General features: G+C 49.1%; 1 protein-coding gene across 1 annotated transcript; it reads right to left on the reverse strand.

Moving 5' to 3' along the window:
• Window positions 1-411: 411 nt before the first annotated feature.
• LOC143170212 (complement receptor type 1-like) lies at window positions 412-25029 on the reverse strand. The gene is given in 43 exon segments (XM_076358306.1): window positions 412-876; window positions 1114-1146; window positions 1581-1665; window positions 1938-2013; window positions 2179-2208; window positions 2442-2621; window positions 4267-4449; window positions 4749-4936; window positions 5484-5524; window positions 5526-5656; window positions 5877-6040; window positions 6168-6186; window positions 6823-7002; window positions 7746-7831; window positions 8401-8500; window positions 8752-8943; window positions 9181-9363; window positions 9905-10099; window positions 10336-10427; window positions 11129-11228; window positions 11403-11594; window positions 12202-12384; window positions 12571-12753; window positions 12905-13087; window positions 14146-14328; window positions 14577-14771; window positions 15347-15432; window positions 15606-15705; window positions 15877-16068; window positions 16174-16353; window positions 16742-16936; window positions 17914-17999; window positions 18336-18435; window positions 18690-18881; window positions 19179-19403; window positions 19688-19870; window positions 20062-20241; window positions 20414-20596; window positions 21243-21425; window positions 21617-21796; window positions 21969-22151; window positions 22863-23051; window positions 24957-25029. Coding segments are annotated over 41 exon segments (6051 nt in total). The 3' UTR covers window positions 412-876; window positions 1114-1146; window positions 1581-1583.
• Between the last annotated feature and the right edge of the window lie 1331 nt (window positions 25030-26360).

The raw sequence follows: 26360 nt of genomic DNA on the forward strand, positions 1-26360 counted from the left end.
TTACATGGCGGCGGCGGGGCCGGCGCCTCTCCCCACCACCGCCGTCCTGAGCCGGGGCTTGCCCCTCCCCGGCCCGAGGAAACCGGGTGTGGGGAGAGGCCCCGGCCCGAGGAGACCGAGCTCGTTCGTGGGCAGGGTCCCCGGAGAGCCGCCCACGTCTCCGGCACAGAGGGAAAGCTTCAAAGCGTGTTCAGTTGCGCAGCTCCTGCGCTTCGAACGCCAACAAAGGGTAATTAAGAATAAAGGCGCCTGTGTGCCAGCCCAGGGCGAACAGCCCTGCCCAGGGCTGCTGCTCCGTTGAAAGGCAGAGCGTGCGTGTTGCAGAGCAGTAGTAAAAAAAACCCCAAAACACAAGGTTTGAAACTCCAGGTGGACGCAAAAGGAGAGACAAAACCTAAAGCAGTTATTGTCCTACGTTCAGCTTTTATTAGGTTAAGCATTTGTAGAGGAACACCGCAAATAAGCGTTCCTGGAAGAAAATACAGAGCAGCGTCTACTGCTGCTGTAGACTGAGTGCAGCTGCAGTCAAGACAACCTTTGGTTTAACAAACTGTGACTTCCACGCACGCGCAGGAATGCTTTTGTGGATCTTGCTTATCGCAGGGTTTGCAAATAGAGAAATGTTCTTCATCAGATGGCAGCAGGACACACAAGTCCCTCTGAAACAGCATCTGTACTGTGTGCAGTTTGACCTTTGTTAGGTCCTTACAGTAATTAATGGGAGCAGAAGGAGCATTAACTGATTCTACGGTAAAGTGCCTTTTTTTGCCACAGAATTTCAGCCTCAAGATGAGCAACGCTTCCATGCCACCTGCAGCCGCTCTCTGTACAGAGAACGAGTCCAATGCCTGGTTAGCAGCAGCACGGATGCCCAGCCTAGGAAAAAGACGACATGCTGGTGTTAAAATCAGGCTTTTCGTGCTTTCACACTGATGCCTAGAGATTACATTGTCACTCGGGGAGGGAGGAGAGAATTTCTGGGAAAGGCATTGTTTCAAAGGGGGAATTATCTCAAAATAGCCTTTAAAAAAAAAAAAGAGCTAATGTTTACAGGTGCCATTTTGTAGTCAAAGCTGATTATGTTCACAGCTAACAGTGAAAATTCATTGTTACCTGCAAGAGATTCAGCATAGAAAGTAGATTCACCTGCAAGTAAACATGGCATTGCAGTAAGTGTAAAAGCAAGCAGAAAACCCAAAAGGCCCAGTTCTGTGTCCTTTTCTTATGCTAGTGCTGTTAAGGTAGTTTTTTAGAGAGCAAGCTCTCTAAAATTATGGGTAATCCTTACAAACAAAAGCAAGTTTATGTCAGAAGCAAGGCATAGCCTGAAAGTCTGACCCATGAATGTCATCTATTCAGATTATGGAAAAGGAAACACATACACTGAGGGTGGTGTCAGAAAGAAAAATAGGATATTTACAAAAAAACAGTATGTTTAAAACAGTCTCTTTTATTCAGCAAAAGAAAGCATCTTACCAAAAGATTGAGGGGAAAGAGTTTTCTACTTGAATGACTATATTGGAACAACTCAAGTTTGCAGCTATAACTGATATTTTATGTTGAGGAATATAAATCCATACCTTCTATGGAAGACATGAACACTTCTGTTCAGTTATTTGCTTCAGAGGGGTTTGGCAATTGTAGTTTTCATATGTGTGATAATAGCTAAGTGAAAAAGAAGAAAATAGTGAACTGTATTGGTTTGTAAAAGAACACTCAGGTTGGTTTCCTTTTAGGAAGAGAGTCTTGAAATAACACAACATAACCACACCATCGATTCCAGGTTGCTGTGCCTTGTATAGTTTGCAAGCATGAGCTGAAGATAGAAAATTACAAGACTCAGGCACACTCAGGCAAATATTTCAAGTGTATAAAGTGTCTAAAACTTGGGACTTGGCAACAAAGGACATGAATGAACATCCAGAAGACTGCCTTACCCTTCCTTCTGCTTAGAAATAATTTTCCAGACGATACCTGCCCCCAGGAGAAGCAGGACTCCTGCAGCTGCAACTCCTGAGATTGAAGAGCACATATTATTCTCACTGTATGTTTTAAAGCGTATCAGCACAAAAGACATAACGAGGCACATCTTCAGAGTAAGCAGAGGGAAACAGTGCCACTGGGGCCACTGCATGAAGTTAAAGATCTGGCCACAAAAATATCTCTTGAGCTGCTTACCTAGGCCTACTGAACCAGACTTGCGTGATGCTGAAGGGAAGAGAAAAAGAAAAATCAGCAAACTATTCTAACAAAATACGGTGTTTCTCAACTGTAGTTAATCACTTGATCAATAAAGCTTTTACTGCTAAGGGCTGTAATATAGGATTTCTTAAAAACCACACCGTTATATACATTTTTTTTTGATACAGAAAGACATTTGCATGTTTAAAATGCATTTGCATGTTTCTGTTTGATCTTTGCTTCATTTCCATTTCACTCACTCAGTTTACAGGCTGGTACAGGAGGGTCCCAGCTGAAGTCCTCTTGGCACTGAATCTGACTGATGCCTTCCAACGTGTAACCATCATCACATTCAAGAGTGATGTTAGTCCCAGAGCGATAAGTATTTCCTTTTATGGCTTTCTTAACACCTTGAACTTCTGGGAATACACATCTGATCTCTGAAATTAGAAGTAACAAAAAAAGGACATTTAATGAGAAGGAATATAAAATACGAGAAATACCACTGTGGGTTATTTAAGACATTGTTCTTGAATTCTTTCTGAATGTAACCAGGAATTAATTCTTATTCCACAGGGTAATGCCTTTCTTTGTGGCTGCAGAAGAGGGTAAGTGTCTCACTCCCATATGTGAATATTTGTACAGATCAGCTACTCCACACTGATACTGCACGTGGGAAGTGGTGTGTAGTAGGGGTACCTTGGGAGAAGCCTGCCAGAGAAAGAGATTTTTCTGATACTGGGCTACCAAAACATTTGGAGAGGAAAGGTGTAGCAGGGAAGAATTCTGTGGGAGCTTTAGACCCAACTGCCTATAACCCACTTCTAGTCTGTAGAAGTCCCTTATCCTTAAAAGATGTCACCAGCCATATTATTTATCAATAACTAACCAGCCATCTAAGCTATTTCTACCACTGATTTCAATTAAGTGAATTAGTTGCTTCAATTTAAGTGTCTAATCACCTTTGACAGTCCAAGCCCAAGAATTCTGGAGGAGAAGGTTCTCAGCGGAGACCAAAGGGGTAACATCAACATGTAACTTTTAACCTTTGTTTCACGTCTTTTTTTTTATATTTATTTTTACTTTCACACGTAATAGTTACTAAGGACACTTCAAAATCACAAGAATGTGGAATGGCAGGGAGAATTTTTCTGCGAGACTGCTTCCTTTAAAGAGCCTCTGACTTATTTACATAAGCATTTGGTACGTTATTTCCTCTCATTGTTATCCAAGCGCGGTTCAACTCTTGAGTCACTGAGGTGGGTGCAATTCCACCAAGGAAGCACACTGTGTGAGTAACGAATTTATTCCAGTGAATGTCCAGCTTTCCACGCAGGAACACCCACACCAGGAATCTTGTGACGCTGATGAAATTGCCTTTAGTCAAGCTTGCCCGATGACTGACCTTCACAGTGAGCTACACAGAAGTGCCAAGTCACATTGGCATATAGAGGCATTTTCCGAGAAGGGAATAGTCAGGCTCACCTGTGAGCTACAAATCACCCATCAGAGACAAATTCTCTGATATAATAATTTCCTTTGTTTCCTGTTAGTGATAACTGGGGAGTGAGAGACACAAAAAGGGAAGGAAAGGGAAGGGAAAAAGTTTCTACTCTTCTATTAAAAGTAAAAAGCTTTTAACAGAGGAAAGTTGGTATAGAACTCACTCGTAGCAACAAGAGCAGACATGGAAAACACGCAAGAGTTAAAATTGTCTTCCAAAATTGCCTCTATTGTACTCATATCCTTTGGCTACTAGCATGAGGTTCCCATCCTACTACTTTACAACAAAATCATACTCTTCCCAGGGATAATAAAGAGTAGATAAATTCATAATTAACAGATCAACACTGCCTAGCTATGATATGAAAGTGGTTCTCAAGCAAAATAAGGGGATGGAATTCAGCGTTAGCTGCAAAAGATTTTACTGCTTAGGTTTTGGCCCATGTATCTCTCTGATGATTTAATTTTTTCCCAAAGTAAAACATGCATATCAGCATGGCTGCATGTCTCCTCAGCCCATTTCTGGGAGATGTCTGCCATCGTGAATTCCAAACAACATAAGCAAACCAAGCACAAACACACCTTTGCACTGAGGAGGCGGCTGGCTCCAGGTTCCTGACACCGTGCAGTTGATGAAAGCGTTCCCAACGAGTGAATAACCAGGATTACAGCTGTAGGATACAGATGCTCCATAGGAAAAAGTGTCAGAGATGTTGCCTTTGAGCTTCCCGTTGGTGATGTTTGGAGGATGGAGACACTTCACAGCTGGAAAGTCAGGGAGAGACAAATGACAGTGTTGACATGAGGATCCTGGTGGACTGCCAGAGAGTAGCTAAGGCACCGTACCTTTGCAGCCTTGATTGTTCCCTTTGAATTTCTTCACCTAGGCTAAATAACTGATTTTGTAACCCTGTAACTCCATCAGGCTTTGGAAATGGGTATAAACTTGATCTTGTTCTTATCACTCATTCTGTAGTAAAGGACTCAGTCCTTATACAAACCTTTCCCTAAGGCAGGTCATGTTAAACGTCCTTTCTTCTTAGGTCTCTGCAACAAAAACACACCTTGACAGACTGGAGAAGGATGGCTCCAGCCTCCAGACTCTGTGCAATGAATGGATGCTGTCCCAATGAGAGAGAAGCCGGGCTCACAGGTGTATCTTACAGATGTTCCAGGAGTGAAAAATGCTTTTGCCGGGCCACTGAAAGACCCATGGGCAATATCTGCAGGCTTGGAACAGCGCAGCACTAAAAAGAGAGAAGTGCAGATCAAAACAGAGCTCATACAGGCAAGAGGGGAAACTTTTGAGCACCTGTGGACGGCTGTACGCTCACTCCCACAGCATTGAATCCAACACACAGAGCCAGCCCTGCCCAGCCCTCTGCGCTCACTTCACCCCAAATCATGCATAAAGCATATGGCAACACACACATTTCTTCTTACACAAAGGAACATTGCCCAGCATCATCTTTCCTGGTATATCAGATAAGAAGAGTGATTAGTTCATATATGTAATGGGAATTCCACACTTGTAAGACCACCTTATTAGAACATCCATACAGGTTCCTTGTGGCTGGCAAAGCTGGCCTAAGCTCATTTTTAAGGCATTCATACTGAGAAACTGAGGCACCGGATACTGCAGCAATAAGAATGGGAAAAATTAGCACAGATGGATCTTCAGATCTGAACGCTAGACTCCAGATTCCTCTTGCCTCCTAAACATGTTACAACACACCACCAAGAGTGGTAAGGTCAGAAAGGATAGCCATCCAAGGACAGATAACACATGCTTTCCTCTTTCACAGACAGGGAGTGGAGGATCCCGTGTGCCGCCTAGCCTGGCACTGGGACTTGTGGAGGTCTTTTGGGACATTAGCAGTGTTGCCTTCAACGGTAATGATGTCTCCAGGCCTATAGAGGGACTCCAATCTGATTGCTTTTCCATTCCCAACTCCTGGGCTCACACAGCCAACTGTGGGCAGCGAGGGTAAGAAGAACCCTTTAGACCGTGAAACTTGTGTGGGATAGAGACCACAGAGACCTCATTCTTGGCCACAGAGACCTCATTCTTTCTTTAGTGGTGGAGTTTGTTGAAGCAAGAGCTCGTTTCAGCAAGTCCTTAGCCAAATATCACGACACGTTTAACGCATTTAGAAAGTTGAGAAGATTCAGTGGAAAGAGCACAAACACACCTTCGCACCGAGGAAGGGGGTGGCTCCAGACTCCGTATGTTGTACAACGAACACACTTACTGCCAATGAGGGAGAAGCCATGTTTGCAGCGGTAGTGCACAAGTGCTCCTACATCAAAAGTGTCTGAGAAATGACTGCTGTGTTCCCCATTAGTAATGCTTGGAATCATAGAATCATAGAATAGTTTGGGTTGGAAGGGACCTCTAAAGGCCATCTAGTCCAACCCCCCTGCCCTGGGCAGGGACATCTTCAACTAGATCAGGTTGCTCAGAGCCCCGTCCAACCATTGGAGGAGGCAGACACTTCACTACTGAAAGAGGAGAGGGAGAAGGTGAGAAGGTGACATTCAGTTGTGAAAAAAGTGATAACAAGAGAGTAAAAAAGTGCAATTAACCCTCTTCACTGCAAAAAGCAGGACAGGTTGGGAGGAGGAGCTAGTGTTTAGTAAATCTTGCCTCTTCTTATAATAGACCTACCTGGCTTCGTTGTGGTATCAGGATGATGATAGTGTTCTGCCACTCCATCTAGATGCAACATTAAGAGTTTAAAAGACAAACTTGGTCGATCAAATACAATGCACAAATTTACCTTCATTTTCCATCATCCTGCCTTTATATTTCCAGCAAAAATTTCACTCCTCTCTGATAGTGTCCCACCATGAAGCTACCAAATTTCTCACTTTTAGGAAATGAAGAGAACACGGATTACGGATTGCAACAAGCAGGGTGAGAAAAGTGCAAATCATGCTTATACTTACAGCATTAGCCAAAACCTGGCTTATCTCCTGTGTGAGAAGAGAGGCATAAATAAAAGGAACAATTTCTGCTTTCTCCTTAAAGTAGTTGTGGCAAACAAGAAAAATAAAGCCAACTTTGGCTTCAGTGAGTGGGTAGGAGCAGTCGGGGAGGAATCTGCAATGCTAACAAGTCAGAGTGCTGACACTTACCCTGCTTGCAGACTGGCACGGGTGGATCCCATGTTTTATCAGCTTGGCACTGGGCTGTGCCATGGCCTCGCAAGGTGAAACCTTTACGGCACTTAAAGCTAACGGTGTCTTTGTATGTGTAGCGATATTTAAGAACAGATACTCTCCCATTCTGGATCTGTGGGACTGGACATACCACCTCTGAAAAATAAATGTATTATCTCAAAGAGGGAGCCATATGTATGCTGTAATTAATGCATATATAAAGTCCATCCTTAATGTGCCACTGCTCAGAGGAGTTCCACAGGTAGTGCTTGGAGAGTCACAGAAGAATAATTTCAAGAATTGAGGGCTTTTTAGTTCCTAGGTTTACCACATGATTGTATATGTAAACATAGTTTTGTGCCTATAAGCAGAATAATGCAAATACATTCCCATAAATATATTAAATGGTGTAGAAATCCATAAGCACCATTAGTCATCCTCATGACTGCTTTACTGTACCAAGCTCATGCCTTCCAAAGCAATTCCATCTGAAGGAAAGACTAATTGCAATGATCAGCCCCTGCAAAACAGCCTTGTGGTTTGGATAACAGTACAGTATTTGGAAGATCCTAGTTCAATTTTACTCAATATCCTGCTCTTCTACTGCAAGACACATTTCTTCCTTAATTTATTACTTATGTTTGTGAAACATAAGGGACAAATCCCTGCAGGCATCTCACAGCTCTTCATTCTACATAACTCTGAAAGATCAAAAGCTAGCATCTGGAAGATTTTTAGAAGAAACCAAACAAGCAAATGAAACAAAACAATCCTAGAGGAATATTACACTTAAAAAGCCTTATTCCTCAAGGCTCTATTTATTTTAAGGAAATGCCACTTTTTAATTTTAAGGACTTCATTTGGCAATTCTGGGCCAGATCTAGTGGTGACCTACTTACTCTGACAAATGGGAAGAACACCACTCCATGCGACATCTGGTCCAAAAGTCTCACATCGCCTATGAGATACTCCAACCAGTCGGTGCCTGGAGTTACAGAGAAAGAAATATCAGTTGATATCAAGTCATTCAGCCTGGATTTTGCACTCCCACTCTGACACTACCCCCAGAGGTTTCCTTCTGCAGCCTCCTGTTTCTGGCTGGTCACCGAGGTGTTTCTGTTGGTTTGACACATGGGAATGAAGGACACCAAGTTCCTTCTTCCTAGATCCAAGAGGAACAGCAATGATCCCAAATTACTCCGGGTTAGATTGGTCAGGTGCTAAATCAGGACTCAGACCCAAGTGATTTCCAAACCGCTGGAGCCTCCTTGCAGCACGTGCTTGCTTGCACTCTCAGCTCCTGCTGGGTGGCCATCTGAGAAGGTAGACTGAAACTGAAGTTTGCAGAGTAATCTGTTGAGCGCAGGCAGGAGAAAATGAGAGACACTTCTCCCTTTCCTGAGCAGGCAACTATGGCATAACTGGAACCAAAATACAAATTCTGGCTTGCTGCGGGAGAACGCCCAGCGCAGAGGAGTGGGCTCTGAGCCTTTACCGTAAGTTGCCCAACACCGAGCTCAGAAATGGAGTCAGCAAAGGCAGCGTGGGACTCACCCTTCTTCACACGTGTAGCTCACGGTTGACCCAAAAAGGAGATCTGTCAGAACAACAACTCTGCCATTCTTTGGTGTTTCTGGGTATTTACATTGCTTCCCTGGGAAAGAACAAGGCTGAGTTTAAACTCCTCTCTTGCAGTTTTGTAATGCACTATGAGAAGGTATCTTAAGGATCTGTCCACATTCAGACACCAATAAAGACGTGATTTTTAAAAGGCCAATAGCTGCCCAAACTATGTGACTAGTGAAGCCATGTATAAATCATTTTTTAAAGAATTGCTTTAAGAAACCCACAAATGTAGCTTAGACAATTTTCAACAACCAACACCAAACTGATTGAGCTATTCACTTTTACAGAACGCTAGCGCTTCAGACCACGTGTGGTTTTTGAGGCATGTCAGAGTCGGGGGTAATCCAGGGTGTCTCATGTATCCCGGCTGGCAGCTGTATTGCACGGTGTCCCCAACAGAAAACTCCATCAGATTTTTGTATTCCTCAGTTAGCTCAGCAAAGGTTAAGTTTGGAGGTGCTCCACAGCCACCTATAGGAAAGAAAACACAGGGAAAAACAGGGATATCAACTACACAAAGTTGTTTTAAAATGTATATTGAGTATGCATAGATAAAAGTTTACGAGCAAAACTGACAACAAAAGGGAAGGACTGAAGGATTCAACATTTTGGGAAGAGTGAGGGAAAGGATCAGTCCTACAGGCTTTTGAAGGCAGAAATTCCCAGACTATCCATAACTCCAGCCATTATCTCGGAACCATTGTGTACCTGCACACTGAGGAAGAGGGAGGCTCCAGTTTCCAGAGTCAGTGCAGTAAATTGATGCCTCTCCCAGGAGGCTGTAGCCAGGGTCACAGCTGTAATTTACGACCATCCCAGTAGTGAAAACTTCCAAGTCCTGGCTGTTGTGCTTTCCTTTGTCAATATTTGGAGGTGAAGGACATTGCAGCACTAAAGAGAGAGGACAAAACAAAACGAAAAAAGGGCATGGACAGGGTAACGCGCACGAAGGATGCATGCACAAAGACACCAGAATTAACCATTTCCATTGGCAATGGCTGGAGGGTGAGCGCACTGCGACACTGGGGGAAGAGGGCCAATCCACATTCATGACAGTAGTGAGAAAAAGGAGGAATATGGAAAAACGAGTGAGTTGGTGCACAGGAACATTGCAGCTGAGCTGCCAGCCTGTAAGAGACAGGGTGTCTCAGACAGGTATCTCTTGGCTGCTGCTCATTGCCAGAGTCCATCCAGATACTTCACCCCTCTGGACTACTTAGCAGGTATTTCTGTGCACTCATCGCCGGTGAGTGCCAAAGGGCTCTCAGTGAAGCAGGGGCGATGTGGGCACTAACACATCCCGGCCCCACATCCTCCCCAGCCCCTCCTGTCTTGTGAACAGCCACTGCTCCACAGCGTGTCCCTGTGTGTGCCCTGCCCTGCCCACAGCCTCGCCGGCGGGGACGGCCGGCCGTGCACCGCAGAGCCCTACCTCCGCACCGCGGCGGCGGCCCGCTCCACACGCCGTGCTCCCCGTCCACCGTGGTGCAGAAGATGGAGGGCTCTCCAGCCAGCAGGTGGCCGGAGTTGCAGGTGTAGATGACCACGTCCGCGTAGGAGAAGGTGCCCGTCAAGTGCCCACTGTGTCTCCCGTGGGGGATGTCCGGAGGCGGATCGCAGGTGATACCTGTGGGCGCGTACAAGGTGGCTTTTAGCATCAGTGCTGCAGCAGCACCTGGGGTCTGCAGGACACACACGCTTCCCAGGAAGGGAACCGATGGGGATGAACCCGTCTCAGCGGTGACGCTCTCTGTCATTGCCTTGAAAGATCTTTCCCAAGGAAAGCACCGATCTGAATCTCTTTGTGCTGTGTTTGGTTTCTCGTCAGTCCTGCTCACTCAGCTCCTGCCGCAGTGTACTTACTCTGGCAGACGGGAACATCACCGCTCCACGTCACTCGCGTCCCAGAGCTCGAAATCACACAGTGCCGCTGGGATGCTCCAACCAGCCTGTGCCTGGGGTCAAACAAAGTCACTCTTGTCACTGCAGGACCATCTTTGGAGGTCGCATCTCCCACAGCAAACAATATTGCCTTAGTTGCCATCTAATACCACCATTTTAAAGCTATGAACCTTAGCTCATATGGGGACCTCCCCCCAGGTCCCCTCGGTCAGCACAGGCAGTACATCCCTGGGGGCTCAGGGAGCTGCCATGCCCTCTCCTCTTCCTTCCATCCTCTAGAAAAGTCCACTTTAATGACTTCTGGCTTAAGCCAAAGCTTCCAAAATAAACTCCCCTTTTCCCTTCATATGCTCCACACAACCAGACTCGGGTGGTCGTGCCCTCTAAATGGCATTTAAAAATTTATAAATAAATCCCCTTTTCCAATTTCTGTTGCCATTTGGACTAGATATTAGACTAGAAATAGACCGTTGCGAAGACCAGAATTGCTTTAGTGCCAAAACTGTTCTAAACCACCCAAAGGATTCTGAGGTTTTCCCTGATCATTTGGATGATTTGTATTTTCTCTCAGCACCTGAGAACTCCAGTTTCTCCTCCAGCATGGCCTTGTGCAGGCACCGCTGGGGTGCTCTGAGCTCAGAGACACAACCACTGGTCTCTTGTGGGAAGACACGCGGTGCCTACGAGTTGCAGGGAGGGCAGAAGGATTGCTGATTTCATCTCGGCGAGGTGAAGGAGCTTGGCTGGGACTCACCCTTCATTACAGGTGTAATTCACTGTTGACCCAAAGAAGAGATCTGTTGTAGCGATAACTCTGCCGTTCTCTGGTTCTCCTGGATGATCACACTTTCTCCCTGGGCAGAAGAAAACCTGGTTTTAAGCTGCTTTAACTCAGTGCCATAGGAAAAAGGTCACTAATTCTGGGAGTCTGCCCAAACCCCACGGAGGAGGGGACTGAAAGGGAGAAATTACAAGGCTTCAGTCATCACATTGTGATTGAAACAAACTAGAAGTATTGCAAAACATACGTTTGCAAAACTCCTGGGCTTCAGACCATGTTTGATTTTCAAGACACGTGATAGTTGGTGGTATCTGTGGATGTTTTATGTATCCAGGCCGACAAGTGTACTTCACAGTCTTCCCAACAGAAAACTCAGTCTGATTTTTATACTCCTTGTTTAGCTCAGCAAAAAATAACGTTGTTGGTGTCCCACAGCCAGCTGCCAAGAAACAAAATGCACATGAGAAATACATGCTGGCTGTGAAACACAGCTAAAGAGAAACAAGCGCATAGGTAGGGACCATTACAAACCCCGAGGTATTAATATCTCTTCTATGTATTCTGACATTTATCTACATAAATTAACACTTACTTAGCATGCAAGGATACGTGCACCCAATTTATATGTTCTTAAAAAAATGAAACAAAACCATCCCCCCCAAAAAAAAAACCCAACCCAGGTTAGCCAGTTTGGTGTTTCCACACTCTGCACATCCTACGCTGCAGCACGGCCACCATACAGCGTGTTGTCTTTGGGCCACAGAGTGCAGGAATCTGCAATTCCAGAAGTTAGAACAACCAAGACTGTCTCCTTGTGGGAAACCATGGGCTTTGGCAATGCCACCAGGTTATTCCCAGTGCCACCAAAGTGAACACAGCGCCTGCGTGTGCTGGAAGCACGCTTAGACCCGTGGGTGTCACTGGGTGTGCACTTCGCCCCCCCCACGCCAGTTCTGCAGGTTGGCAGGTTTGCCTGCTCCAGGATCAGCCGAGCACGGGACGGGTGCTCAGCCAGCCGCAGCAGCCGCGGCAGCAGCCGGCCCCACCTGCGCAGCGTGGGTACGGGAGGCTCCAGTTCCCCGAGGCCGTGCACAAGACAGAGGGGTCTCCGAGGAGGGAGAAGCCGGGCTGGCAGCTGTAGCTCACGGACATGCCGCTGGTGAAGTTTGCCCCGAGCTCCGCGCTGTGCGTGGCATGGGCGATGACTGGAGGTGGAGGACAAGGCAGCACTAACAGGGCAGGAGCAGAGAACAGCGTTTCAGTGATTTTGCCCGACGGAGGAGTACATGTAACACAGCAAAACACCGTCACACCTGAAGCGATCGAGTGAGGCAGAGAGCACGACCTCAGGTCCCCTCCAGCACAAGGATGGCCCTAAGCATCCTCTCTCTAAACCCCCATGTGCCCGTGCTCACCTGGCTCGCAGGTGGGGACAGCAGGCGCCCAGCGGCCATTGGGCTGGCACTTGGCTTCATGGCTGCCCCACAGCACGTAGCCCGGGCGGCACTGGAAGGTGACGTTGGCCCCAGGATGGTACACAGCTCTCTGTCCTTCAGCCACCTCTCCATTCTGGACGTTGGGGCTTGTGCAGGTGATCACTGGAAGTGAAAAGCAGCAGAGCGTGGGCTGGGGAAGCGGCTGCCAGAGCTGGGGGTTCTCCCTTTGTTTTTGTGAGGTCAAAATTCAGGGAAGGCTGTGCGACCGCGATGGTCTCCCTTTTCAGTACGGGTAACAGCATTCACAGCTCACCTTCACACCGGGGGTAAGGGATGCTCCAGGTTCCGGATTTCAAACAAGAAACTGTTGTTTTCCCGGTGAGGACATACCCCGGGTCACAGTAGTACTTCACTGACGTTCCAGGGATGAACACTTTCACATCCTTGCTCTCATGCTGTCCATTTTTGATATTTGGAGGGGAAGGACACTGTAGCACTAAAGGAGGGGAAAAAAGTGGTGAAGAGCACGTACCAGAAACACCCACTGTAGGGTAAGGCAGCCTTTTCACTTCTTTCTTTTCCATTAACTTTTCCAAAATAGCTAGGGATGTCAATGTATGAATTATGTTTCCATCCTACCCTCACCTATCTTCCAGCCTTCATGTTTTTTGAGCTTATTGACATCAAGAATGATCTTTTCTCACTATTTAGGCATTTACAGTGGTTAGTTTCCATCTGCGGCTGTAACAGCTTGCTCGGGCCTTTCTGTGGTTGTGAACAAGATCAGACACTAGCCTGGCTCTCTCTCCATTTGTGGATTCATTTAAGGAGATGAAAGCCCTACGTAACAACAGTCTGAATGGGTGTTATGAAGATGGGTGGACAGGTATTTGCATGTTTTTCCTTTCCAGTCCTGGAGAGTGGCCCCTTTACCTCCAAGGTGAGGCAGTTGCACCCTGCCAGGTGCACTCACACAGTGGTTCAGAAGAAATCGGCTGCCACCCACCGCCTCATTTACACTTACTCTTTTCGCAGATGGGCACAGGAGGGTCCCATGTGCCCCCAAACTGGCACCGAGACTCTTGAGAGCCCTTCAAGGCGTAACCAAAATTGCATTCGAAGACAATGATGTCTGCGAGTCTGTACATGGTCTCCAGCCCAGTCGTTCTTCCGTTTGCGATCTCTGGTCTTTTGCAGCCGGTTGCTGGAAGTGAAGAGCACAAGGCACCGCTGGGGACGCGAAGCCCATCCTGGGTGCGGAGGGGCACTGACCAGGGGCAGTGCCTGCTGCCGATCCTTGCCATCGCTATCATGGGCATGTCAACATCATTGACTCTTATCCTTACACAAAATATCATTATTCAACTGCACTGGTAGTCTGTCCTTACTGGGGGGCAGAAAGAGAAATCCACAGAGGCAGGTGGGGCTCCTCCTGCCTGTAGGATCTTTGGCCTCTGCCTCTCACTGGAGATTTGGTCTGCAGCAATTAGACCAAGAGCCAAGAAGGAAGAAAGGACCCGGGGAAAGGTAAAAGAAGCCAACACACACACACACCTTCACATCGGGGCCGGGGCCGGCTCCATGTTCCCCTGGCGGTACAGCTGATGGAGGCGTTCCCGATGAGGGAGTAGCCATCCCTGCAGGTGTACTGCACAGTCGAGCCTGGAAGGTGGGTGTCCAAGGACTGGCCGCTGTGATTCCCGTTGGCGATGCCTGGAGGGGGAGGACACTTCACCTCTGTGAAGGAGAAGGAAAGGCAGGTAAGAAATATGGACAAGGCAAGAAAAAAAAATTAAAAATCCAACTTTCAAAAACCAAAGGAGGAAGACAATTAATTCCATTAACTCCTCTCAATAAATATCTGTCATGTTAGCTGTCTTCCTATCAGTGGGTGCAGCCCCCACCGCAGCCACGGTCATTCCTTCTGCCACTCACAACCAACTCTCGCCAGCGGGGACGGACGGCCGTGCACCGCAGAGCCCTACCTCCGCACCGCGGCGGCGGCCCGCTCCACACGCCGTGCTCCCCGTCCACCGTGGTGCAGAAGATGGAGGGCTCTCCAGCCAGCGGGTGGCCGGAGTTGCAGGTGTAGATGACCACGTCCGCGTAGGAGAAGGTGCCCGTCAAGTGCCCACTGTGTCTCCCGTGGGGGATGTCCGGAGGCGGATCGCAGGTGATACCTGTGGGCGCGTACAAGGTGGCTTTTAGCATCAGTGCTGCAGCAGCACCTGGGGTCTGCAGGACACACACGCTTCCCAGGAAGAGAACCGATGGGGATGAACCCGTCTCAGCGGTGATGCTCTCTGAATACAATGACCCAAATTATCCAGAGACAAACCTTGTATGGAGAAAATCACATGTGGGAAGGAAAACGTGCGCCCTCCTGTGAGTCACTTCCTTGCTGCCCATGTCTGGAGCTGGTGGGACAATTCTTACCTCCCTTTCCATAACCATTGGTGACACATGCAGAGAGAGACTGGCCACGCCATTCCTACACATGACCAGTGAGAAATACTTACCCCAGTAACAGGGAGTTTAAAATATTAATGGTTTTCCCAGTTTAGACCAGGATAAATGAAAGACCTTTGGAAACATTTTCAGAAACATCCAAACCAAAACAAAATGAAAAGAAAAATTAAAGATTTGACACATACAGTGACTTGAGAAATCTTTTGCAATAAAATCTTTGTCTTGAAAGATGTGCCACTGTCTCTTGCAAGCCATCTCCAAAGGCCTTTTGTTGTGGCCTACTTACGCTGGCAGACAGGAGCATCTCCACTCCACGAGACACGTGTGCCAGAGACCTCGCATGTTCTCTGAGAGCCTCCAACCAACTTGTACCTGGAGTCACACAGAAGGATTTATTAATTTACATTAGGAGACTTGAGATTTCTTTACAATCCTTGTAAGTGGCAGCCAAGACTTCTGACTTGGGAACTACGTTCCGTCATGTAAAGCTAAAAATCTGCTTTACTCTCACTTGGCAGCTGAATTCAGCTAGTCACAAGACTCACCCTTCGTCACAGGTGTAATTCACTTTGGACCCGAAGAGGAGGTCCGTCAGGACAACAGCTCTGCCATTCTCTGGATCCCCTAGGTTAGCACATTGTTTCCCTGGAAGGGAACATCAGCCACCATTAGCCCTCAGCTGCTCACTCACATCCCACCCAGGGATGCCGACACAGAGAGCGGACCACATAAAGTAAAGAAACCCATAATGCCAGAAAAATGTGAAAATCCAGCCAAGCCTGACACTTCAGGTTTTTCAGCACTTGCAGGACGTACTTTTACAGAACTCCAGCGCTGCAGACCATGTCCGATTCCTGAGGCATGTGATGGCTGGCGGCATGCCCGGGTGCCAGGTGTACCCAGGCCGGCACACGTATTCCACCTTCCTCCCCACGGGAAAGATGGTCTGGTTGCTGTACGGCTCCTTCAGCTCAGCAAACGCCAGTCTGGTAGGTGCATTGCAGCCAGCTACCAAGAAAGATAAGCCAACCCAGTTGTTAAAGGAGTCAAGAAAAAGCAGATCTGGGAGAGCAGGAGAAAGCTTAACATTCAGAGCGCTGTTGGAACACTTACCCTGCTCGCACACTGGCACGGGTGGCTCCCAGGTGTTATTTAGTTGGCACTGTACCACACTCTGGCCGTGTAGAACATAGCCTGGCTCACACTCAAAGGCAATGGTATCCTTGTGTGTGTAGGCAGTCCTAGGAGACACTATTCTCCCATTCTTGACCTGCGGGACAGGACATCTTGCCTCTGGAAAAGAAGTGCGGGTCCTCAAAACACGCAGTGTGCAGAGCTGTGCAGCTGCAAAGCCACTTAAGAGTTGCAATCCCTTTTAAGACACAAGTCTGAAAATAATTTTCCCATAGATGATGTACTGCCTGCATCCAGAGATGGCAAACATTGAGGGAGAGACCCAAACCGAAAGGTGAGGCTGGGGATGCTGGAGGCAGTGGGGTGGTCCTCCAGCCTCCTCCCCTCTGCCTGGCCACAGCTGCAAATCAGCCCGTGCAAATCCTGCCCTAGCAGGCACTCGGGCAAGAAGTGCAATTGTCTGGAGGTTTCCTAGGCTTTCCGAATATGAAGCAGTAGGGCAGGGAGGATTGCACCCGAGTATTAGGATGTGCACGCACAACCCTACCTCCGCACTGCGGGGGTGGCCCGCTCCACACGCCGTTTTTCCCATCCTGGGTGGTGCAGTAGATGGAGGGCTCTCCGTGGAGTGGGTACCCGGGGTTGCAGGTGTATGTTACAGATGTGCCGAAGTGGAATTCATCCAGCAGCCTGCCCGTGTGCTTCCCATTGGGAATGTCCGGAGGCGGCTCACAAGGGATACCTGCAGAGGTGCAGAACAAGGCTTCTAAATTCAACAGCAGCACCAAAGTACTTTAAATCCCTCAGTCTGTGGGGCATAAACACTTGTCCTAGAGATGGAGTAACTGCAATGAAGTGACCTTCTAGTTGAGGCCTTGTAGGCAACTGGATCCCATCTCCCTGGTCAGCTATTTCTATGACAGAAAGCAGACCAGTAAGACAAACCTCTATGGAGGAAACACCTACCTGCTTTATCTTTTCTACTGTTTAAGAAATAAAAAAGCAAGTATTTCTTTTGTATCGCCTGTGTAAAATCCTGATTTTTCAGCTGCACACAGTGCAAAGGCACGCACAGGCAGAAATTTGAAATTAACCTATGTCACCTTAGGTTAATATGTACCTGGAGAACCTGTAAAATGCTTTAAAATACCAGAACGTGCCAGTAAATGTTTCTTACTTGTATGAAACTGTCACCTAATCAGCAACAGTAGTTAATCAGCAGAGAAACACTCAGGTGTAATTGCTGAGGTGCGGCACGGCAGCTCTTTGGGTACACATCAGTTATCCATGCTCATAGTGAAAGAGAGAGCCCGCGGTTTGGGACTTTGGGATTCCACTTCTGGCCCTCCCACAGCGCTCTGCCTCTTCTGAGGGTTGTGCTTTGGTCTCTCTGTGTCTAACAATAACAACCCTTAAGCTGAAGATAATATTTTCCCTTCCTCTCTTGTAATGGGCTTGTGATGTTAGTCAGAGACAGGATACCCAAGCACTGCTGAAAAAGCTCCAGCTGAGCCATTGCTTTCTATAATCCATTAAGCTTTGAGATCTTGTACCTTTTCCCAGAACATTTTCTTTCGACATCAAAACCTTCTGATATTTTTCATGCCCACAGAGCAGAGAAATTCCCTGTGAAAGCTTTGATTGGAAAGATTTGGCAGTCTCTGCTGGAAAATATTTACCGGATCCATGCAAACCCCCCCGGAGCTGTAAGCTACTTACGCTGACAAGTGGGAATGTCGCCACTCCATGCAACACGTCCACCAGCAATCTCACACCGTCTCCTGGATTGTCCAATTAACCTGTGCCTGGTGTTAAAAGGATTGAACATTCATCCCAAGTCATTTCAGTGTAAGTTACTACCTCCTCCTCGCCACCCCGGAAGGCGTGATCAGCCCCGCTGTCAGCAAAGCTCTGGCCCTGAAGAAGTTTCCTTCCTCGCTCAGCACCACCTTACCAATTTCACAGTATATACGTATACACATAAGATAGGGAACACCTTATGTGTTCATATAGGTGCAGGACTAGAGTGGCTTCTGTATATAATCCATTTATTGGGAATGAATGAATAGGAGGAAAAAAGGGAGACTTACCTAATACATCTCTCCTTGCTGTTTTAAGCAGTTGCCAAAACCAGGACTTACCCTTCTTCACAGCTGTAGACCACTGTTGACCCAAACAGGCGATCTGTTAGGGAAATTATTTTCCCATTCACAGGTTCACCGGGATGACTGCATTGTTTCCCTGGGGGAGAAAAAAACCTCATTTTAGGCTTCTCTCTGTCTATACCACAGTACAACAGATCCGACTGTTAGTCCAGTAATCTGTCCACATTTCCAGTTACCCCCAAAATGGGTTTTGAATAGCATAAAGTTACATGGCTTTACTAGTCACATACTATTTGAACACCAGAATAAGGTTCAGGTTTTTGCAGCATGGACAGAACCTAGCACCTATTCCTTCTTGAATAACAGACACCAAATCAAGGAGCTATTCACTTTTACAGAACTCTAGTGCTTCTGACCACACTCCGCTCTCAAGGCATGTAATAGTAGGTGACATTCCTGGGTGTTTAGCATATCCAGGTCGGCAAGTGTATTGCACAGTCTTCCCAACAGAAAAATCAATCTCATTTTTATGCTCCTCATTTAGCTCAGCAAAGTGTAACCTTGTAGGAGCACCACAACCACCTATTGAGAAAGAAAACAGATGTGAGAATCAGGCAGGACAGGCATGCCGGGCGCAAGCACGGAAAGAACACTGTTATGAGAAAGGTGTTTGGTTTGCCTTGCAAAATTGTTTATTTTGATTAATATAGCCATTATTAAACAAATACAACATATTTTCCCAAAGGATTCCAGAGGATCAGGTTCTTATTCCCAGGATATACTTAAATCTTCCACCCACAGGGTTTAACCACATTTTTTTAATGGGGTTAGGGGACATAGAATAGTAGTGTACTCCAAGGCAGCTATGTCACTATTTACCTGGAAGTTCAGGCCTGTTTGAGAACTCCTGGTAATGGTACAGTCTACTGCAGACGGGAACAGAAGGGTGCCAGCTGCCATCATCCTGGCAGAAGATTCTAGCACTGCCTTGCAGGCTGTAACCATCGTGACACTGAAATGTCACCATTTGCCCAGGTGCGAAGATAAGTCCTTGACCATCAACTTGCTTTCCATTCTCTATATGTGGATTTATGCAGATGGTCGCTGGAAGTGATGATGAACAGAAGTGATGTGCAAAAGGAGTCAGAACAAAACAAACCAAAAAACTCACAGGCTGTTAATATTGCAACAACAAAACCTACGTGACATCTACATAAACCTCCCCAGCCCCACCGTCACAATAGAAGGGCTTGAAATTGATTTATACCATGCAACACTTTACATGGGATTAACCTTCTCTGAGGATCTGGTTGCAATGGTCAGGGTCTCCCCTGTGCTCAGAGCCACACTATGAGCTTCTCACCCGAAGGGACAGACCACAGACGCACCTTCACAGCGAGGGCTGGGCTGGCTCCAGTTCCCTGATGCTCTGCAAAACACAATGGCATTTCCAACCAGGTAGTAGCCGGGATCACAGGTGTATGTTACAGACGTTCCCATGGTAAAAAATGCTTTTCCCTGGCCATTGTGATTTCCGTTGCGAACCCCCGGAGGCATGGGACACGGTCGGACTGCAACAGGGAGACAAAGTCTTAACTCAGCGAGAGAACAGCGTGCAAGGGGAAGGGAGTCGGCGTGATGCTGCGTTGAGGGGTTAAAGCCCATCGCAGGAACGGCTCAGCCTGCACACGCTGTTCCTGCCTGCAAGGAGCACCCGCCGGGCAGGGCTGCCCTCGGGGAAGCAGCGGGCACCCGCACTCACCCCTCTCGCAGGTGAGCACTGGCGGATCCCAGGTCCCCCCCGGCTGGCACTGAATCTCGTAGGTGTCCTCTGCGGCATAACCGGCGTTGCAGGCAAAGTGAAGAGTCTCTCCAGCTTTGTAGGTGCTTTGCAGCCCATAGACCTTCCCGTTCTGCACCTCGGGTATTTCGCAGCCAGTTGCTGCAGGAAACATGGACGGCATCCTTTAAACTTCAATGCATGGGTCCGATCCTGCACACACAGCCCCCTCCCTTCTCATCACTGCCATAAACCTGTCTGCACTGTTCCTACAACCAGGACATCCAGCATCCTTTCTGCCAGCCCCACACCTAGCAATGAAGCATCCACCCACCTTTGCAGCGGGGCAGGGGCTTGCTCCACAGCCCGTCCTCCGTGCAGTTGATGGACACGTTCCCAATCAGCTCATAGCCATCCTTGCAGCCGTAGTACACGGTCACTCCCAGGGGAAACTTGTCCAGGGACTGTCCGCTGTGCAGCCCGTTGGCGATGTTTGGTGGCTGAGGACACGTCACCTCTGGAGAGGGAGGGAAAAAGCCCATGAGAGTGTCCGTGAGAGGCGATGCCTGAGAGACAGCTCAACTCAAACCTGCACGTCAGGCATGGGGGAAGGTGAAGGGGGATGGCAGAGGGCTCCCACCCCAGGTTCTGCTGGGTCTGTCCTGACAGCCAGCCCTTGGGTGCCCCGTCTTTCCTCTGAGTTTTCTGGACAAAGAAGGTTGAATTGATTCATAAAAATCCATCCGGTCTCCCCCTGAAGGCTGTGTTGCACCCCATGCCCGTGCCTGGTCCCCAGCACCGTCACCGGCCGGCTCACTGTGGGCGTGCTGCAGCCAGAGCACTGGGAGGAGGGTGCTGGCTCTGGACACCCCTTTGCACTTGGTCTCACATTAAGTGATGTGCCAGTTCCTGGTCATACACTGCGGGGTCACCAGCACCCAGCCCCAGCGCGAGAGGCACGGCACATGCAGCCACAGTTACAGAAATACCTAGCTCCAGATTCACGGATGCAAGCTTATTCTTTACATATTATAAAACTGTATACTTCTTTAAAGGGGAATTAAATCCTTCACTGAAGGTCTCAGTGACAACAGTCAGGGTCTCCCCTGTGCTCAGAGCCACACTATGAGCTTCTCACCCGAAGGGACAGACCACAGACGCACCTTCACAGCGAGGGCCGGGCTGGCTCCAGTTCCCTGATGCTCTGCAAAACACAATGGCATTTCCAACCAGGTAGTAGCCGGGATCACAGGTGTATGTTACAGACGTTCCCATGGTAAAATCTGCTTTTCCCTGGCCATTGTGATTTCCGTTGCGAACCCCCGGAGGCATGGGACACGGTCGGACTGCAACAGGGAGACAAAGTCTTAACTCAGCGAGAGAACAGCGTGCAAGGGGAAGGGAGTCGGCGTGATGCTGCGTTGAGGGGTTAAAGCCCATCGCAGGAACGGCTCAGCCTGCACACGCTGTTCCTGCCTGCAAGGAGCACCCGCCGGGCAGGGCTGCCCTCGGGGAAGCAGCGGGCACCCGCACTCACCCCTCTCGCAGGTGAGCACTGGCGGATCCCAGGTCCCCCCCGGCTGGCACTGAATCTCGTAGGTGTCCTCTGCGGCATAACCGGCGTTGCAGGCAAAGTGAAGAGTCTCTCCAGCTTTGTAGGTGCTTTGCAGCCCATAGACCTTCCCGTTCTGCACCTCGGGTATTTCGCAGCCAGTTGCTGCAGGAAACATGGACGGCATCCTTTAAACTTCAATGCATGGGTCCGATCCTGCACACACAGCCCCCTCCCTTCTCATCACTGCCATAAACCTGTCTGCACTGTTCCTACAACCAGGACATCCAGCATCCTTTCTGCCAGCCCCACACCTAGCAATGAAGCATCCACCCACCTTTGCAGCGGGGCAGGGGCTTGCTCCACAGCCCGTCCTCCGTGCAGTTGATGGACACGTTCCCAATCAGCTCATAGCCATCCTTGCAGCCGTAGTACACGGTCACTCCCAGGGGAAACTTGTCCAGGGACTGTCCGCTGTGCAGCCCGTTGGCGATGTTTGGTGGCTGAGGACACGTCACCTCTGGAGAGGGAGGGAAATTGCCATGTGGGTCAGCTGTTTGCCATTTATGTGCTACTAGGACTGTTTGGGTAACATCAGGGTAATATCCTGAATTCTGCTCAGTCTTTGTTCCATTTGCTGGACCAAAGTATTAGTTAACAAAACGTACAGCAGCACCAAGATTACAATCGCATTGCAGCTGGGAGAAAATTACTAATAATAAGGACAGTCCTGACAGGAGAACTCACAGGCACATCATGGGATTTGGCAGAAGATGCACATGGACATGGAAGCAGCAAGAGCAACAAGAAGTTGTGATTACTTCCCGTTCCAGGAGGAAGATGAAAACATCCCACATCTGACCAGAAGCAGAGTCACAGAAATTCCCCTGGGGCAGCAGATACTGCCATCCCCACAGCTCGCATACGGCTCCTGAGTGTGCTGGGGAGGTTACAGCCTCCTGCTGCACAGCAACTCAGCCCCAGGGTTAACTTCTCCCCATCCCTCTTGGAGCCCAAGACAGGGCAGGCTGCAGCCAGCCCCATGTCCCACCCCAGCTCCTTTCTTCTGAGCTGTTCCTGTCTCTCTGAGAGCCAAGCTGGCAGCACTTTGGTTTGAGAAGACAAGCGAGGAGGACAGATGCATCCCGGCTTTGCTTTCCCACTGAATTTGAGAGGACACAAGAGGAAGCTTTCCCCCGCAGCTGTCACCGCTCGCACCGCGCGCTGGGACACTTGCCCTTTTTGCACACTGGCAGAGGTGGGCTCCATCTGAAGTCAGCTTGGCACTTGCTTGTGCGGGAGCCCTGCAAGGTATACCCTCTGTGGCATGCAAAGCTTATGGTGTCCCCGGGCCTGTAGAAATAGTGAGCAGCGGGTACTCTCTTCCCATGCCGGATGTGTGGCAACGGACATAGGGTAGCTGGAAAAGGGAGAGAAATAAAACATTGTTTACCTACACAGCTCTCAAGCTGTTCCTGCCTGTGATGGTTGCCGTGTTGATGGTGTCCCATTGATGCAGCCCATTGATCCCTGAGTGATGGGACACAGCGGAGGCTGCAGCCAGGGCGAGTGCTCCCGGGGCTGCAGGGCTCCTCCCTGCACTGCTGGGGGACCCTGCTGCTTCCTCAGCTGGCAAGAACAGGGTGTCCAGGATTTCATGTCAATCACCTGGTGAGGTCAAAGCCTTTCATGGCCTTTCTGCGTGCTTCTAACCCATCGGCTGGGGAGCACACCCCCTCGATCCGATCCAACCTGGGGAAATGCTGGCAGGACTGTCCAGGACCGACCGAACTGCACTCCAGGGGTCTGTGCTACCTGGGGCAGGCAGCTGTGCGAGAGAGCCAGGCAGAGGGTGCACAGCGTGGGCTGGGGGTGCCATGCCATGCTGCCCATGACACCACCGTGACGGTGTGGGGATGGACCCACGCCAGCGAGGGCAAAGCCTCTGCTGCACCTGACAAGGGACCTGCCCATGAACCTGCTGGTGTGCTTCCAGGGGTACCTGGGGGTTGTTTGCATTGAGAGAGAAAGAGAGAGATGGAGAGGCAGACATGCAGAGAGGCGGGCAGGCAGACAGGCATTCAGAACCGCAACCACAGGGAAGTAGCTTTTTGTTCACTAGGCAAATATTTGCAGTAGATATGGGAATGTAGAAAGAAGGTAAAAGAAACACCTCTTGCTGGTGTAATATCCTTTGGGTTACTGAGTAAAGGGCCACAGTTCTGTCCCGCTGAGCTGCTCAGGTGCAGCCCATCTCCGCTGCGCCCTTTGCACCCCTTCGCGCAGCTCTGAGGTTGGCTTTGCGGGAGAACCACAGCTCTCTGGCACCAAACAGCACACGTGAGCAATGACAGTTACTTCCACAAGGCTGGCAAACCAAATGCACATACATCAGCTGAACATATAGAAAACCAAGTATAACAGAAGAAAATACAACTTGACCTTTTTACAAAGTGTTAACTTAGTGATAATTCTTTTTTTTTTTTAAAAAACATAACCCAACCCTTTGCAGCCACCAATGCTTGACTCCCAGCCTGCCACTGAGCCACCGCAGCCAGCTAAGGCAGGAGGGTCAGCCTTTGGTCTCTCAAGACGCCAGTGAATAATTAACATGATTGAGGATAGAGGCAGAAGTCTTCTCCATACAGTACCAAAGCACTTCTCAAACCTTGCCAGGGCAGCCAGGTTGCAGCACCTACGCTTACAAGACGGGAAGGGATAAACAAAACCATACTGCAGTGATGGAGCTGAGTTTCTGTAGGTTTTGGCTATCCCGTCCCAAACGAGAGGGCACCTCGGGCTACCTGCCAGGCTTTCGTGCCCTGCGGGACCAAACATGCCAACCAGCACAGTCCCAATGCATTTCTATACATCACAGCAAGTTTCAACATGACAGAGCTCAAACACAATCTATTATCGGAACAGGCTTCTTGTCTCACTGCCATAAGATGCCATATCCGTAACCAGCTTTACTTTGGCAGTTTAAACACATAGGTCAAGCCCCTTGTTACAAGAAGCTGAGCAGGTTGTGAAAGACTCTCCATAGCCTCCCGTAGCGAGGTTATAACTCCATTTCCCCCAGCTGCTGAAGGGCACGGGGTGGCCCCGGTGCTATCCCAGAGGGTCTTTCTCATTAGTGGAGCAGCTCAGAGGCTCTGTGATGCTCAGGGTCTGGCGTGCCAAGGTCCACCTGGGACCAGCACAGGGCTCCTATCTGCCTCCGCAGGGAAAAGCAAAAGGATCAGCGAGGAGAGGAGCAGCAATGAAGAAGAGGAGGGCCATGGGAGGAAGGCCTCAGAGGTGCAGACCTGCCGGTCTCCCTTACCTTGAGCCCCAGCCGCGGTGGCCAGGAGCAAAGCGGAGCTGCCCAGGAGGCGGAGGGCGAAGGCGAGCACCATGCTCCGGTCCCCAGCGCAGACTGCAGCTCCCAGGGGGCTGTGGGAAGATATAGGCACCCCAGTTCCCCCTGCCACCCCCCGCATGCGGAAGGAGCTGCAGCTGCGGGGCTTCCCGGGGCTGCGGGACAGGAACCCGTGGGCTCCCTAGCACAGGGTGGGCGCAGCCACCACCCCCGGGGAGGCTGCAGGTCCCACACACTGCTTCTGCTGCTATTTTTGGCAGGGGATGATGGGCCCCTGGTACCCACCGCGTGGCCCACGGGGATCTGTGAAAGAGGGGTGGGTGCAGGCACGGTGCTGTTAGCCAAACTGTGCCCTCGGTCAAGAGCATCCTCGGTTAGGGGAAGTGACCCACGCTCTGCCACAAGTCCCCAGGCGGTGATGGCAGCCCTTCCCATGAACCAGCTGAAGGGGCACGGCTTGCCTGCCCGGCTACGGGAAGGGCAGAGCGGGGCATTCCCTCCTCCCACACACGTGGGACACGTCTGTCCCTCGGGGCCGTGGGTACTCGGGCCGGGAGGTGCAGTGTGCAGCCCAGCCCCGCACACTGCCCTGCAGCTGTGGACCCGAATCCTCCTGACCTGACCCTGGCTGCTCCGGGACTCATCCAAGCTGGCACCATCCCTCGCTGCTGGCTGGAAGAATAACAATCCACAGACAGGACTTTTTGATGTAGAAGCAGCCGCAGCAACCTCCAGCTCCCCACCTCACATAGCGGAGGATGCTTTCTGAGCCTAAAACAAGCAGCAAGACATGCGTTACTCAAGGTTTTTATCCCTTTTATTGACAGAGAGCTTCCAATACGTACATATCCAACATTTATACTTCAGAATTGCACTTGACTGGTTACACTCAGATTATAAAGTAAAATTATGTACAACTCAATTACAAACACAGTAGATAAGCCCTCTTCAATGGTAAATTTTGGTGACGACACCCGTAAGCTATGTCACAGCATTCACAGTTCCTTCTATTTGGTTGCAGGGAGATCATTTCAAGCTGATCCCCAAATCAGGTGTTAAATCATTTGGAAAAACCACTCTGGACTATGCAGTAGGAACAATTGTGTTGGGATTAAAATAACAGAACAGAACACAACACTAAGCTACGAGGCTTTACATTCGTGTTTTGTTCATCTAGCCACTCACATGGCTTATGGTAAGAGATATATAAAAATAACCAACAATCTGCAAGTGCTTGTTCTGCAAGACTGGCTTCCGAAAACAGTATCTCACGGTGCCCCAGTGACAGCTGAGCAGGATAGTGCTCTGATGGGAAGGGAGAACTTTGTGGGTCTGTTTGGAACAAGACTAACGTGTTGATGGAAATGG

This window comes from Aptenodytes patagonicus, chromosome 22 (genome assembly GCF_965638725.1).
Source record: "Aptenodytes patagonicus chromosome 22, bAptPat1.pri.cur, whole genome shotgun sequence".
NCBI classification, from domain to species: domain Eukaryota; kingdom Metazoa; phylum Chordata; class Aves; order Sphenisciformes; family Spheniscidae; genus Aptenodytes; species Aptenodytes patagonicus.